The sequence below is a fragment of the Zeus faber genome (assembly GCF_960531495.2).
Source record: "Zeus faber genome assembly, chromosome: 9".
In the NCBI taxonomy this organism is placed as follows: domain Eukaryota; kingdom Metazoa; phylum Chordata; class Actinopteri; order Zeiformes; family Zeidae; genus Zeus; species Zeus faber.
The window spans coordinates 12466032-12482780 of record NC_137197.1 but is presented as its reverse complement, the minus strand read 5'-3'; the positions used below and the strand labels follow the sequence as shown (position 1 = coordinate 12482780).

The window sequence follows — 16749 nt, the reverse complement described above, 5'->3', positions numbered from 1 at the left end:
TAGCGCGGCGCGGATGTCACTGGAACGCGCGGTTGCTTGTGGGAAATTGAGTTTCCTCGTTGTGACAGTGCGTTGCCCCTGACAACATCTCAGCGCCAGCCCCGAACGGTTCGACTCCTTTTGCCTCAGATGCGGTTCTTGGTGAGTGTCTCCGCAACAACAACAACAACAACAACAACTACAACAACAATAACAACAACAACAAAAGATTCGTTCGATTTTCCGACTCTTCGTTCGTCTCACTCGTTTGGCGTCACGCACGGGGGAGCGAGGGGGGGGGGGGCTTCCGGTCAACAATGACGGAGCGAGAAGAGTCGGCCGGTTCTGTTCATTCTAGGATGGAATTCCCTCGGGGATCGTTTGATTCTCTCCGAATTGTTTATTCCGTTGGGCAAATGCAAACTGTGCATCCCCATAAAATATCAAATTTTTTAAAAGCATTTATTTTTGGCGGAGAAATGCCGAATGCGAAACCACGAAAATAATTGACTTCACAAGAAAATTATTTATTTTGGTAGAATGTGAAAGTGTAAATCAGTCACATTCAACATTAATCATGCCCAATGCCTAGATTGTGTTGGACTTTAGTCGTCATTTATTCTTTTTCAGTTTGTGAACCGACTAACTGCAGTAGGCAATGGTAGGTTTGACGGTTGCTATGGGTTGCTATGGGTTGCTATGGCCTCCAGTCGCCATTTTGGGAGAATCACTTCAATTCAGTTGCATCGAGAAATAGCTAAAATAATATCTTGCCTATTCCTCTATGCGACTGAATGGAATTTATAATTTTTATGCTGCTTTTTTTTTATTTTTAATTTATAATATTATTCGAAATGTACAAAAATGGGGAAAGAGAAGGGTGGAGGTTTCACACAAAGACGGCTGTGGCAGTTCCTCACCTTCCAATCCGTCTTTTAACCCAAAGATTTGCCGACCGACATTCACAATCCATGCGGGTGATCCCCCGAATATGGCGGCTCGCGCCAGCAACGTGACTTCAGCTTCACATTCCCTGCATTAGTTGCCTCATGTTTTGGCAACGCTGCCCTTCCCAAAAGGATCGATAACGTCAACATTCTTATCCCTTCTGAAAACACGTTAACAAATGACTGAACAGAATGACACATTTCATTCCCATGAAAACAGTTTGATTTTATTTTAATCTGAGGCACCTCTTAAAAAGCACGTCGGCTTCCATAGCATGTAGCGTGGTAGTAAATCATGTCAAAGAACTTTGTTTTTGTCCTATAGGTCTGTCCAAGCAATGACTTTTCTTTTTTGACACATTTAGCTTTTAATTATTTAATTTTAATTAACATCACACAGTGGGTGGGAAATCTGGGAATTTAGCCCTCATAAAAACACCCTTGACAACAAACACACCTCCAAGATCATATGAATCATCTTTCTTTTCTTTTTTTGGAACCCCATCATGCTACACTTTATGTGACCAGAACCAGGGTTGCCAGGTCTTTGGCCTATCAGTGCTGATAAGGCTTGTGGCTTCTCAGCACATCGCTGGAGGTGAGGTGGGCGGGGGCAGGGGTGGGGGTGGTGGTGGTGGTGGTGGTGCGGATTTGTGGATCCACCCTCCTCGGGTTCCCGATCAGGGACTCCATGGGGCTGAGGGGTCTCCGGGCGAGGGCCGCCTCGCTGGGTCTCAGCGAGGAGGCGACGCCGTAGGGGCCCGTCGCCGGAGACTCGAAGCGAGAGAGCCTGGACTCGAACCCGGGGCTCCGAGGCTCTATCTTAATGACGGGCTTTGAGGGGGTGGATAGGGAGCACACCGGGGTGGTGCTGGGGCCGGTGCTGGACCTGGGGCCAGAGTTGGACCCGGGGCCGGTGCTGGACCCGGGACCAGAGCTGGACCCGGGGCCGGTGCTGGACCCGGGGCCGGTGCTGGACCCGGGGCCGGTGCTGGACCCGGGGCCGGTGCTGGTCCCGGGGCTGGTGCTGGACCCAGGGCCAGTGCTGGACCCGGGGCCGGTGCAGCACCCGTGGCCACTGAGGCTCTTGGTGGTGGTCACGCCTTCACTGTCTGCTGAGAGAGACGCCTTGGTCTCAGGCTGCTCAACGTGCTCACCCTCTGGACAGTCCTGAGGTGAGAGAAGAGATACTTTTATTTTGTAAAAACTAACTCAATATTTTCTAAATCAACCGAGGTGGAAGTAGACTAAGTGCTGCAGTCCTCCACAAATTTGGGAGACCGTCATAATTGGTCTCCTCTAAGGTATGCAAATATACAGTATATTAGGGCTGTCAAAGTTAACGCTCAGTGCAAAGTAAAGGGAGAATCACAGCGGCTTTTTTTTTTTTAACGATGAAAATGGCCTTAAATACATTCTGATGAAGAATTTTGAGTTTCTGTTCTCAATAGTATGTCTGGAACCCAGTGTACTGCTTCTCAAACATAAAAACCTTTCCTCAGGGTCAAATTTGAGTAAATTGAAAAATTATTATAATTATTGCACTTAAGGCGTTTACTGGCTATGTCAACAGCCGGAAGCACAACACTATCTTAACACAGAATCCTTTAAAGTGTTTACACAACACAATACTCAAAGGAACACGCACCTTCTTGTTCTTATTCTCCTTGTCGTCGTCGCTCCCTGATGAAGGCTGGGAGAGAGAAACAGAGACGAACACATTGAGTTTGATTTCAGGGTTCATTCCGCCATTTCAAAATTGAATTCAAGCATTTTCAAGTGCTTTTTCAAACACTATTTCACGCAAAACAAATACGATACATTTTCAATGTGATCTTTATAAATTCAAATATAATACACAGTAATTGTAGTCAAGAGTCTCCGTGGACTATGATGCTCGCGGATGACATTGTGATCTGTAGCAAGAGTAGGGAGCAGGTTGAGGAGAGCCTGGAGAAGTGGAGGCATGCATTAGAGAGGAGAGGAATGAAAGTCAGCACGAGTAAGACAGAATACATGTGCCTGAATGGGAGGGAGGGCGGCGAAAAGCTGAGAATGCAAGGAGTGGAGGTGGAGAAGGCGGACGAGTTCAAGCACTCGGGGTCGACCATCCAAAGCAGCGGAGGGTGCGGGAGAGAGGTGAAGAAGAGAGTACAGGCAGCGTGGAGTGGGTGGAGAAGAGTGTCCGGGGTGATCTGTGACAGAAGGGTTCCAGCAAGAGTGAAGGGGAAGGTCTTACAGGACGGCAGTGAGACCAGCCATGTTGTACGGTTTAGAGGCGGTGGCACTGACAAAAAGGCAGCTGGCTGAACTGGAGGAGGCAGAGTTGAGGATGTGGAGATTTTCATTGGGAGTGACAAGGACGGACGGGATTAAGAACGAGTACGTTAGAGGGACGGCTCAGGTTGGACAGTTTGGTGGAAAAGTGAGAGAGAGGCCAGATTGAGATGGTTTGGACACGTGTGTAGGAGAGATGAGAGTTACATTGGGACACAGTCATTTTAGTCTTACTATCTATTATTTATAGTATAGTAGTTATATATTAGTATTTATATTAATATGTGAATGTCTGAAATCTGAAATGTTTTTATCGCGTTACGTGTTTTTTTCAAGGGCTTTTGAAGCTCTTCTGCACAAAAGGGACTATTTTCAAGGTATTCCATTACTTACATTTCTGAAGATGAAATTGAAGCACTTCAAGCACCTCAAGGATCTAGGAAGAACCCTGTTATTTGCTCAACAAAAAGTTCCCCTTCTTCACCTTAGTTTAATTGTTTACCTTCTTCCTCTTCTTGTCACTGCCACAGTCAGAAGAACCAGAGGAACCCGAGTCCTGCAAAATAAATCAATATTCAATCCATATATATATACTGTATATAAAATATTGAAGAAAAAATATTTTTTCTCCAGCTATGTATTACCTTCTTCTTGTCACACTTTTTCTTCTTCTTCTTCGTCTTCTTCTTTTTCTTATCTTCATCACTGCTTGAAGAATCCGAATCCTTGATGCGTGGGAGAATAGGAATTATTAAATCCTTACGCTCAGTTTTTAATAACGGTTATATTTAACCAAAAACACACGGCGCGGTTTTGCCCCAAAGTTGTTCTTATTTATCCATATTTATATGCGAAATCCCCAAACAAATATCTTGCTTTTACCTTTTTCTTGTCTTTCTTCTTCTTTTTATCCTTCTTCTTCTTCTTCTTCTTCTTCTTCTTCTTATCGTCATCGCTAGAAGAGTCAGAGTCGGATGAAGAATCCTGGACATAAGGGAGGGAAAAAAAAAAAAAAAAAGCAGGTAATATTTTATTTTGTGTAGATAGAATATAGATTACAAGTTCAGACATTAATATACGTCAATACGCACTTCCTTCTTCTTCTTGTTCTTCTTTTTCTTGTCTTTTTTCTTCTTCTTTTTCTTCTTATCGTCATCGCCAGAAGAGTCAGAATCAGAAGAATCCTGGACAGAAAAATAGTGATAATTAGTGTCATATAAGGAGCAAATTAATATATGTGATATTTAATAAGCATGCGCACATCCTTCTTCTTCTTTTTATCCTTCTTCTTCTTTTTCTTATCTTTCTTCTTCTTTTTCTTCTTATCGTCATCGCCAGAAGAGTCAGAGTCAGAAGAATCCTGGACAGAAAAATAGTGATAATTAGTGTCATATAAGGAGCAAATTAATATATGTGATATTTAATAAGCATGCGCACATCCTTCTTCTTCTTTTTATCCTTCTTCTTCTTCTTTTTCTTATCTTTCTTCTTCTTTTTCTTCTTATCGTCATTGCTAGAAGAGTCAGAGTCAGAAGAATCCTGGACAGAAAAATAGTGATAATTAGTGTCATATAAGGAGCAAATTAATATATGTGATATTTAATAAGCATGCGCACATCCTTCTTCTTTTTATCCTTCTTCTTCTTCTTTTTCTTATCTTTCTTCTTCTTTTTCTTCTTATCGTCATCGCCAGAAGAGTCAGAGTCAGAAGAATCCTGGACAGAAAAATAATGATAATTAGTGTCATATAAGGAGCAAATTAATATATGTGATATTTAATAAGCATGCGCACATCCTTCTTCTTTTTATCCTTCTTCTTCTTCTTTTTCTTATCTTTCTTCTTCTTTTTCTTCTTATCGTCATCGCCAGAAGAGTCAGAGTCAGAAGAATCCTGGACAGAAAAATAATGATAATTAGTGTCATATAAGGAGCAAATTGATATTTGTGATATTTAATAAGCATGCGCACATCCTTCTTCTTCTTTTTATCCTTCTTCTTCTTCTTCTTTTTCTTATCTTTCTTCTTCTTTTTCTTCTTATCGTCATCGCTAGAAGAGTCAGAGTCAGAAGAATCCTGGACGGAAAAATAGTGATAATTAGTGTCATATAAGGAGCAAATTGATATTTGTGATATTTAATAGGCATTCGCACATCCTTCTTCTTTTTATCCTTCTTCTTCTTCTTATCTTTTTTCTTCTTTTTCTTCATGTCATCCTCACTGTCGGACGAATCCTGAAAATGAAAGGTTCATTTCATCAATTTATTTCATATTGATGATACTATTTGATTAATTTGCCTTGGCTTGTTTTGAAAGCAGCACTTATTACCATCTTGACACTGTTCTTTTCTCTGTACTCACCTTTTTCTTCTTATCCTTCTTCTTTTTATCTTTCTTCTTGTCCTTTTTCTTTTTCTGAATTGGAAAAATACATGTGTTCACTCTAAAAATGCAGATGCGTAGGTTGCTTATTATTATTATTTTACTTGTTACAACGTGTTATGTATCTCACCTTATCGTCGTCACTATCCGAAGAGGAGAAGGAGGAGGAGGAAGAGGAGCTGTCTTCGGAACTGGACTCCTAAGTAGAGCAGAAAACTTAAACTCATATTAAAGGGTTCTTGCAGCTGTAACAAACTCCATATTTTGATCCAACAGATAAATTGTTGGATGTTATTTTTGTTTGGGATCAAATATTTATTCTTGACTTTGTACTGTAAACAGTCAAATTCTCAGGGACGCAGTGAACCGTAACTCACATACATTCCAAATGATTAAAAGTGATGTAGTAGATGAGCCAAGAGAAGTTAGAAAAAGTTAATAGATTAATTAATAAAAAATAATGTAGTAAATAAAACAAGGAAAGGAATAACAACATAAATTCATAGAAAAAAATAATTAAAAAATACTTCCACTAAAAATAATAATAGGCCATACAAATGATTAAAATATGAATCACTCAAAAACAAGTGTAAAAGAGTAATTTTTACAATTTTTTATTACTATAAGGTTTTATGTATTGTACACATTTGAAGCCTCACCTTCTTCTTCTTCTTCTTCTTTTTTTTCTTGTCATCCTCACTATCGGGGGAGGATGACGAAGAGGAGGAGGATGAGCCGGAATCCTGCAGAGAGAGAGAGAGAGAGAGAGCGAGAGAGAATGATTCAAATTCATCCAAAATACAAACAGAGCCACTACGGTGCCAAACAATAAAAAATAAGAAATGGTGTGCTATAAAAAATAACCTTATCCTTCTTCTTTTTCTTCTTTTTCTTTTTCTCGTCCTCGCTGTCAGAGGAAGAGCTGTCCGAGGAGGAGGAGGAGGAGCAGGAGTCCTACGTGCCAGGGAAAGGCAAACAGAATTTTCAGTATAGTTTTGAAAAGAACGAGCCAAATTGATCAAGGTCCAAATCTAATGGGATTTAAATTGTGCAGGCGTTTGTTACTTTTTGTCACAAATATACGCATCCCTAAACACTATGAATGGAACTGTGTGTACTTTTGGGCTATTTTTTACTTCCCAGAGTCTGAGAATAAATGTTACCATTTATTTATCTAGTTTTATTTTCAGTATTTATTTCAAAAATCAAAAAGATAGTTGTTGTTTTGACATATGCATTGTTATCAACATCGCGCAATATATTATAATATATTATTAATTGTGGATTTTTTTTCCAGTACCAAAAATAATGTTTATTTATTTTATGATATAATATAATGAAATGTGTGTTTTGCTATGCCATTGTTTTTACAAAAATAGAAAATGAACGTATATTGTTAAATTGTTTTTTCTGAACAGTCCTGATTTCACGTTTCTCCCTACCTTCTTCTTGTCTTTCTTCTTCTTGTCCTTCTTTTTCTTCTTCTTATCTTTCTTGTCATCCTCGCTGTCAGATGACGACCTAGAATCCTGTCACACGGAATGCACAAAAAAAGCTAAAATGTAATAATAATAATTATTATAATAATAATAATGAATTGTTCCCAATTGATTATATTATGTGGAAATCTGCGAAACGGACAATATTTCTGGGGTTCCGGTGTAGTCAGGGGATCTCTGGCCAAGACCTCCCCTTCCGTGGGCCCGTCATTGTTTACAGTGCGATGAGTAAGTTGAGACACGAGAATGGACTTGAGAGATGACGTCTACTAAAATCGTCATCAGACGGTAGCCAATGGGTTTCGAGATTGCATTTTCAATGTATTAGGCCTCTTTTGCTCTCCACACAGACTGTTAACAGTGGCGGGGGCGCACAAAAGAGGAAGTCTTGGCTGGATATCCGCTGGCTACACTGTAACCCCTGAAATATTGGCCATTGTCCCCAGAGTCTATCGTCTGCTGACAATGTCTGGGTTCCGAGAGTGATCATGTGTTAACAGTTAATCAATATATGGTGACAATAAAAACAATTCTACCCCCCCCCCCTTTCCTCAGACATGGATGCAAGATCACCTTTTTATTTTTCTTCAATTTCTTCTTCTTGTCCTTGTCCTTCCCCATCCCTCCCTCGGCTTCGTCGTCGCTCAGGTGTCCCTCGTCTATTGCGCCGGGCAGCGACTGGACACACTCTACTGGAGGCGTGGGGTGGGTTCGTGGGAAAAATACAAATACAACAACAAATACAAATAGAGCAGCAGAGATTACTCAAGACTGCTTTGCAACAGTGACTGGAGTATGAAACATACCAGTGAGTTCAGAAGCCAGTGAACTGTTTGGTTTGTCTTTTCCCTGCTGTCATGAAAATAAAAGGAGACTTTTTAAAATTGTGCATGTGTTCTCCAAAGTCATCAGTCAATTGTGACGAATAATAGCCTTAAATGTCAGACTGTTGTGTGTTTTACCTCGTTGTCATCACCATCAGAGCTCTGGAAGAGAGAAAAGAAACATGACTCTTTACAATTAACTGCAAGCACATTTCATGAATTATTATTATTATTATTATAATTATTATTACTGGTCCAGCCCACAGGGCCAGAACCCTGTTATTAATTTTAGTTAGTGCTATTGTTATTGCTCTGTTTTTTTTTTGTTGTTTTTTTTCTGCATTTGAGCCAGTCGGTTGAACCAGACCGGTGCCCAACAAGGGTTGGGCACCGGTCGGTATACAATCGGTATCTACCGGACCGAATCGCAACACAGTTGCCATAGCTGGCGATTTAAAAAATGTATTTAAAATGTATTTTTCATTTTTAGGTTTATTGCATAGGCCATTTATTTTCAAAATGTTCAATTACTTAATTATTATTGGACTTATTATTATTATTGTTATTACTACTGTTGATACCTTGCTTTTCTTCTTATCCTTCTTCTTGTCTTTCGTTGTATCTTTTCTCTTCTTACCTCCATCGCCGCTAGACCCAGCGCACTCCTCACCTTTCAGAGGACAAAATGAACAGTGTGGGTCGTTACTTCAGCAAAGCGGCTCGGTCACTTTACTTATCAGGTCACGATGCTTTAAGGGAGAAAATAAGGGTTTTGTTACTGGTGGCTGAAAGGGCAGCTGCACTGCTCTGTTCGTCCTCTTCCTGGCTGTCACCCCCCTCTCCCTGTGAAAAAGAACAGGTAGAACGCAAAGGGGACCGATTATGAAAAACTCCCTTTTTCAGTGCTTGTCAGGGCCGCCTCAGGGCTTCAGGGCCGCCTAACAGACAAACTGTGAAATAAGACAACCCAGTCAGTTTTTTGTGAGCTGCGTTTTCCAGAAAACATGTCATAAAACATGCCGTTCAGCTTTGCTGCTCTGATCTACGTCATCCAGGGCTTCAGTAGAATTAGAACCGCCCTCCATCTGATTAACTCCACCAACAGCTGGAGAGCTACCGGACCTGCGAGCATCAAAGCTAAGAGCTAAGCATCTGAAGTGCTCTGTTGGCTGCAGAGACCAGCACAAATCTTTTAAAAGAAGGAGGAATTCTTACAGTGAAGAATAACTTATTTTTTAATTTTACGACATTAACATTATCAAAAATCCCGGTGCAGTGTCCCTGAACAAAAGCCTAATATGAGTGAAGATTCAGCAACTGGATCGCTTATTTCTCGGTTCAAATTTGAAACAGATTTTAATAGACTGCGAAGTTAAAATCAGTGTATGTTTACCGAGTAAAACAATGCAACCCGGAAGTGAAAACCTTACAGAACCCGGTACTTGGGCTCAAACCTCATTGGCTCACAGAACTAGGGGCCTGGCAGCTCATTTTGTTTTAAAGCTTCACGCACGGAAACAGCCCATTTTGGGACAGGATGGTTTATAGGCATGTTAGGCTATACTTAGTTGGACGCTGCAAAAGCAAAAGTGAAAATGTCTGCTAGTGCATGCACAGCACAGTCGCACCACAGTCTGCTTATCATGGGAGGAGAGGAGGAGAGGAGAGAAGGTTGTAAAATGTTGTCCTGTAAAACACCGGTGTTGTCATGAGTTTATTAACTGGTGGGAAAAATTCCTCGCCGTGGGATCCCTAGTACAATGCATAATCTGAGTGGTATTTTCACAAAACACTTCAAAAACATGTTTTGGGGGCATCAGAGACCTATATCAATTTGTGTAAAAAGGAGCATAACAGGTCCTCTTTAAAGAAAGAAATTAGGCGCTAAAAAAACTAAAGTATGTGTCAGAATGAACTTGTGGCACTTTGTAGCAGGTCCAGGCAAGTTTACAAAGTTGGAACTATCCTGAGTTGAACACAGAAGAGGTAGAACTTGTTGGGAAACGCATTTCACTTCATCACTTCATCTGTGCATGCTGAATAGGATGAGCTCACAAGTTAAAGCGTCACAAATTGAGGGGGCCTCCAGCTGAGAAAATATAGTTTCTTAAAAAAAAAACGGATTTGTAAACAGAGTGAAGGGTGAAGCATTCCACAGCAGTGTATGGAGTAACGTCAAAACAAGAGTGAACCTTTTTCTTGTCCGTCTTCTTCTTCTTCTTCTTGTCTTTCTCGCTGTCAGAGGATGAAGAGCTTGAGTCCTGTGTGAAAACAAAAACATGAGCTAAAACTCTCGAACTGAAATAATGTAATGATTCATCCCGTTTAAAATATAAAATGTTTACTTTACAGTGATGCATGAGTGGCAAATGATCATTTCGTAGCAAACAATAATTTAAAATGACTTGGGAGTCGGGAGTCACTCTGGCAAAAAGAGTAGTTTGTTCATTTTGTTCGTATTTGAATGATTGTTGTGAGAATTCATTCAAAGAGTCGGGATTGTACGACTTTTTTAAAAGGGTCGAACCTTTCATCACGGCTCCTTTGATACTTTCTGAAAACCAGCTCAGAGTGATCCAAATACCTTCTTGTTCTTCTTCTTCTTGGTCTTCTTTTTCTTCTTCTTTTTCTTCTTCTTCTTCTTGTCGTCCTCGCTGTCGGAGGAAGAAGAGGAAGAGGAAGAGGAAGAAGACGAGGTGTCTGATGAGGAGGAGCTGGAGTCCTGAGGAAGAGGAAAACGTGTGTTTGATTTGATCCGTCGATTGATTCCCCGACACGGCAGTTTTAGATTTTGGAGACAGCCAGTCTGTTCACATCATATCAAACCTTCTTCTTCTTCTTCATCTTCTTCTTCTTCTTCTTTTTCTTCTTCTTGTCGTCGTCACTGTCCGAGGAGCTGTCCGATGAGAAAGATGAGGAGGAGCTGGAGTCCTGGGTCAAAAGGAAAACGCACAGAGAAGATATTCAGTTTTATGATGTTTTCTAAATGTCTGACCTGGGCTTTGTTTTTAAGGTATCTGTTTATTATCTGTGTATTATAAGTTGATGTGCATACCTTCCTCTTCTTTTTCTTCTTTTTGTCGCCGTCACTGTCTGATGAGCTTGGATCCTAATAAATGTAAAATTATATTTAGATATTATATTAATTATATCAATATATAAATTAAAAATACAACAAATTAAATTCCTACAACAACACTACTATAACAACATAAAATAGCTGATTGATAATTGATAGGACGGACGGACGGACGGACAGACAGATAGATAAGATAATTGCCTCTTACCCTTCTCTTTAGTCCATTTTCTGGCAGTTCCACACAGACTTCATCAAATTCATAACCTTAAAAAAACCCCAGAAAATATAGTTTAATAATACATAACATTATTATTATTAGTAGTAGTAGTAGTAATAGTAGTAGTAGTAGTAGTAGTAGTAGTAGTATTAACATTATTATTATTATTATACCTCGGTAACAAATAAATTATTTTTAATTATTACTTTAATACCTATACAACTTGGTTGGTTTTTGGTATCCACTCACAAGGCTCACATATGATCATTTGGTCCCACACAATGTCCTTTTCTCCTTCATCCTTTTTCTTTGATTTATCCTTTTTTTTCTTCTTCTTCTTCTTCTTCTCATCCTATAAAAGGGTGTAGAGGTAATAATGAATCACACATTAAAAGTAGCAACAGCAAACACAGTAAACTGTTATCTACATTTCTTTGAGTGTGTTAATCGCAGAGTGACAGTTTGGAACGAATTAATCAGTGAATTATCATTAAAAACAAATCTGTTTTAAGAACAGAAGCAGATTTAATAACAGTCACGCCAGCGCCGTCTACAAGTTACATACATACAAATAAACGCCCTTCCACAACCACTTACAAACTCACACCCACACACAGAAAGTATGACATCTTATTAAACTGGAACGACTCCTGGGGATCTGCTCTAAATTCAGTAAAAAAATAAAATAAAAATGACAATGTGGTGCGGAAGTGAAAACCCCATTTATGGGGGGGATCGTTTACCACAAATAAATATATTAACACTATTATCAACAATATAAATACTATATAATGAAAACGATTAAATTCAAGGAGAAGTGGCCTAAACTATCATTAGGTTGGAAGGCGTTTGAAAGGTATCCGAACGTATTATGGGATGAGTAGTTGTAATGAGTAATTATGTACACAGTCTTGTACCTTTGCCCTTTTTATGGTTTTCCAATTTGTTTTTTTGCTCTGAATCAAATGTTTTATGGTCACGATTCATCTCGTAGTTGGTTGGTTTGGTTCCAGGCTTAAAACTCTTCATATAAGGATTTTCTGAAAAGTCAACGGAGGGAATGAATGGGAAATTCACTTCCGGAGCCGTTCAAAAAGTGGGCAGGCACTGTTGATCTCTATGAGGCTTCCCTGTTTTTTGGGGGGAAATGCAGAACGTCCACGCATAAATTGCGAGGAGGATTCTCCCTCCGTGTATTTGCTGCGGCTTTTCTGAGAGCTTTGGTAGTCGAAAAGCCCCAGATCCTTCGGCGGTTTCCAGTGATATGTGGTGTGAATAAATGCTTTGTCGCATGCAAAGCCCGCTTCACACCGAGTCCGTATTCGTATCCGACAGTTGGAAACCCCTAGTGGCCATTGGATAAACTGTATCTAGGCTTTGCATCAAAAAAAAATCTCGTCAGGGAAAACAGGAGAGCGGTTTGGACCGAAACTTGTCGCATGAGTTGGAAAAATTGAACACATCCCGGAGCCCAGACGCGGAAACGGTTTTTCGTGTGCAGAATCCAACAGCTTTACAGCAAGACAAGGAATTACACTGTGTGCATCTTACCGCTCGTGTTGCTCAACACTCGGTTTTTCTTAACACATTTATACCTCCTGGATATTTACATTTACATTTACATTTAGTCATTTAGCAGACCCTTTTATCCAAAGCGACTTACAAGGGAGAATAACATTCGTGCTACATTGCGACAGAGATTAGTGTAACAATAAATACTACTAGGTAGTGCTAAGTAATTGTAGGTTAGGACAGGAGGTACTCACTGAAGAGCTGGGTCTTCAAGTGCTTCTGAAAGACAGAGAGGGAGGTCCCTGCTCTGGTCATCTTTGGCAGCTCGTTCCACCAACGTGGAACTACAAATGAGAATAGCCTGGATTGCCGTGGCTGTATGGCCGGCAGAGCCAGGCGACGCTCATTTGACGAGCGCAGCATCCGGGGGGCAACATGTGCTCTTACAAGAGCATTTAAGTAGGCGGGAGCATTCCCAGCAATCACTCTGTAGGCCAGCATAAGAGACTTGAACTTGATGCGAGCGGCTACAGGTAACCAGTTGAGCTCGATGAGCAGCGGAGTGACATGTGCCCTCTGTGGCTGGTTGAACACCAGTCGTGCCGCCGCATTCTGTATCATCTGTAGTGGCTTCACCGCACAGGCCTGCAAGCCTGTTAAGAGGGCGTTGCAGTAGTCTGCAGTATTTGACTACCTGTTAGATAGGTATTCAAATATCCAAATAGTCAAATGTGGATTTCAGGAGGACCGGGACTAAGCCGAACACTATTTCCATCCTGGTGGAAGAGGTGGAGGTGGTGGAGGGTTACAGGTTCCTGTGCGTTCACCTGGACAACAGACTGGACTGGAAATGCAACACTGAGGCAGTCTACAGGAAGGGATAGAGCAGACTCTACTGCTTGAGGAAGCTCAGTTCCTTCAATGTGTGCAGCAAGATGGTTGCATTTCTTCTACCAGTCTGTTGCGGCTAGCACAAGTTTCTTTGCAGTCTTCTGTTGGGGCAGCAGCATTAGAGCCAGAGACTCCAAGAAACTGAACAAACAAAATAAAGAAGGCTGGCTCTGTGCTGGGGGCTGCTCTGGAGCCCCTAGATGTGGTTGTGGAGAGAAGGATGTTGCATAAGCTGCTCAGCATAATGGACAACACTGCACACCCCCTACACAACCTACTGGTCAGACAGCAGAGTGTCTCCAGCCAGAGGCTCCTTCAGCTCCACTGCAATAAGGACCGTTACAGGAGGTCATTCCTGCCCACCGCAACAACACCTACAATGACACCCCTCCGTGCCAGGAGAGGAAACTCCTCCTCTGAATGGCAATGCTCAAAACACATTTTTACTTTGCATTTAACTTCCACTTTTAAGCTTTACCGTTCAATTTATTTTTATATGGTACAGTAGTTATTTTATGTTTATGTATATACACATATGCATATATGTGTGTATGTGTATATACTGTATGTGTGTATGTGCATATATGTACGTACTGTATATATATACAGTATATATGTGTGTGTGTGTGTGTGTGTGTGTGTGTATATACAGTATATGTATATTTATATATATATATATATATATATATATATATATATATATATATATATATATATATATATATATAGTAATTGATTCAAAAACATGTGTTTTTGTAAATTGTGTGTGTTTTGTCATGTATGTCATTTCTGCAGCAACACTGGAATTTCCCTTTGGGGATTAATAAAGTATCTTTATCTTTATCTTATCTGTATCTTTACAGGGTTAATTTAGGAATGTACAGACAATGTATTTTTTGTGCTCGAAACTGCTTCCTCACTTCCCACCGCCTGTGAAACACTCAGTACCTCACTGTCGCTGTCAGAGGAACTGCTGGAGGAGGACGATGAGGATGATGATGAAGAGGATGATGACGAAGAAGATGATGATGATGAGGAGGAGGAGGATGACGAAGAGGATGAAGACGAGCTCGAGTCCTGTCGAGAAGAGGGGGCGGAGACTTTACCGCGTGACAGGATCGCTACGCCCTCCTTTCTCAGTGAAAGTGATAAATGGGAACTTGGAGTGTTGAGTCAGCAGCTGGAACGCCTCAACAAAAGTTCTTAAGGGAGGGGCCAATGAGGACTATTCTAGCCATACTACATGCCAAACTATGTGTGGCGCTCCCTGGGGTCTCTGTTGGACTTGTTGGTATACATTACATAGTCAAAAGGACCACACCTTTACTTAAGGGTTATATTTAACATCAGGTTTATTGTATATTCATATTTCTGCTTCATTGTTTATTTAACAAATGATTGTGTAGTGGTTTTGGTTCCCTCCTCGATCCACGCAACAATCTATGCAGCCAGAGCTCAGCCTTTTTAACAGGCAGTGAAGGGACAGCTAAGCCGCTAAACAGCAGCACCATGCACCAACTACACAGCAGTAATCATTTAAAGTGATCAGAAATAAAGTCATGGCTGGTTCTAATGTTTCCGGTACACACGTTTCTATACGACACATGTTATTTTATCAGGGATGGGATGGTTTTGATGCATACCTTCTTCTTTTTCTTCTTCGTTAGTTTCTTCTTTTTCTTCTGCTTCTTGCCAAGGCCCTCGTCCCCACTGTCTGAAGAGGACAGAGAGCTGTCCACTGAATAGATCGCCTGATAAGAGATGAACAGAAAAACATATATAAAGATATTTTCTATGTCCATTACAGTTTCATGAATTATTAATATACATTTATATTTATATAAATTAGATACAATCATTTAATATTTATTATAATATATAATCAATTTATGTTCTATTACAAATATTATTTTATATTTATACTATACACTATGTTTATCTAGATTTATATTCTATGCATTCATTATATTCATAAACTTGATATACTTTTGCAATAATGCAGCTCAAATAAATTGACAAAACGCCGACCTGTGTCACTACTAGTGCAAATAGGAGTTACAGGCTATGATATCAGACGCCTTGAAAACAGATCGAGTGGTGTCACGCATCAGGTATGACGGTGTCCGCCGCCTCACCTCTCCACCACCTGCTTTCTGGAGGGGTCTGGCCTCAGTCCTCTCTCCATCCATCGCGGACTCCCCCGCTGGGGAGAGGACCACCCCCGCTGGACCCTCTCCTGCTCCACATGCTCCACCTGCTCCTGCTGCTCCTCTTTCCACCTCCACCCCGGGTGGAGCTGCAGACCCAAGCCAAATCGGTAGACTTATTGATGGGCATGTTGGTAGGTATCTCAATGTGTCTCGATATGAAGGTGCATGTTGCTAATTGTTTTGATGTTTTTATTTTTATGTGTGTTGTTTAAATAATATATATATATATATATATATCGTTTTTTATTTGTGTGTTGGTTTTCTTCTTCTTTTTTTTTTTTTTTTTAATCGCAATAAGATACATCAACGGCAATGTGGATACCCTGGCTAAATAAAAGTGAAACGAAGTAAATAAATAACATGAATGAAGTAACTTAATCAATTTATAAAAAAATACTAATAATCAATAAATATGGAAATATCTTAGGACAGGATATGGATAGAAGAGGCTCTAGTCTACTTCCCCATCCGTGAAAACGGAGACTTAACGGTACGAGGTGCTTAATGGATTAAAATGCACACTTTGCTTCACTTTGGTTGACACTATAACAGGATTTAACACGATAAAGTTGCTCAACTATTCGGATCGAGAATGACAAGCCCGTGGCCGCTGCCCAGGCACCACGCCCACGGCAGAAAAAATACAAACGAAATAAAACATTATAAGCTGTCAGCTCTATTATAGGTAACAACATGCGATAAGTCGATAATAACACGTTTAAATACGGGCTGGTAACACCTGCCGAAGCCGCAGAACTATTTTCTAAATCCCCCCCAAAACAAATATAGTAGAGTTCATGAAAAACATACAACATGGAGAATATTCTGTCCATTAAAACAATTTAAAAAAAAGGAAATTACGGACTCACCTGTGGGCTCCATCGGGCTCAGCTTCCCTCCGCGGCGGTTCGCACGGACGGAACGAGCAGCAACAC

The 16749-nt window shown here is 40.5% G+C and overlaps 1 protein-coding gene across 9 annotated transcripts; it reads right to left on the bottom strand.

Annotated features, from left to right (window-relative positions):
* Nucleotides 1-1143: 1143 nt before the first annotated feature.
* Nucleotides 1144-16749, bottom strand: LOC307235374 (uncharacterized protein). 9 transcript variants are annotated; one of them, XM_080007449.1, is made up of 33 exons: nucleotides 16684-16749; nucleotides 15740-15900; nucleotides 15248-15355; nucleotides 14553-14681; nucleotides 11451-11553; nucleotides 11193-11248; nucleotides 10961-11014; nucleotides 10732-10836; nucleotides 10490-10627; nucleotides 10098-10166; nucleotides 8685-8748; nucleotides 8487-8575; nucleotides 8044-8067; nucleotides 7888-7933; nucleotides 7655-7773; nucleotides 7025-7111; nucleotides 6447-6536; nucleotides 6242-6325; nucleotides 5713-5781; nucleotides 5562-5615; nucleotides 5354-5434; nucleotides 5172-5276; nucleotides 4996-5094; nucleotides 4820-4918; nucleotides 4641-4742; nucleotides 4465-4563; nucleotides 4295-4387; nucleotides 4086-4187; nucleotides 3848-3928; nucleotides 3706-3759; nucleotides 2575-2619; nucleotides 1888-2096; nucleotides 1144-1815 (listed from the first exon to the last, which is right to left on the bottom strand). In XM_080007449.1, exons 1-33 carry the CDS (start codon nucleotides 16694-16696, stop codon nucleotides 1482-1484), a joined length of 3165 nt encoding a protein of 1054 aa, XP_079863575.1. In that variant the 5' UTR covers nucleotides 16697-16749; the 3' UTR covers nucleotides 1144-1481. The 9 variants fall into 9 exon arrangements, with proteins under 9 accessions (XP_079863575.1, XP_079863570.1, XP_079863571.1 ...); XM_080007444.1 differs by having other exon boundaries at nucleotides 1144-2096; XM_080007445.1 differs by having other exon boundaries at nucleotides 1144-2096; nucleotides 7655-7770.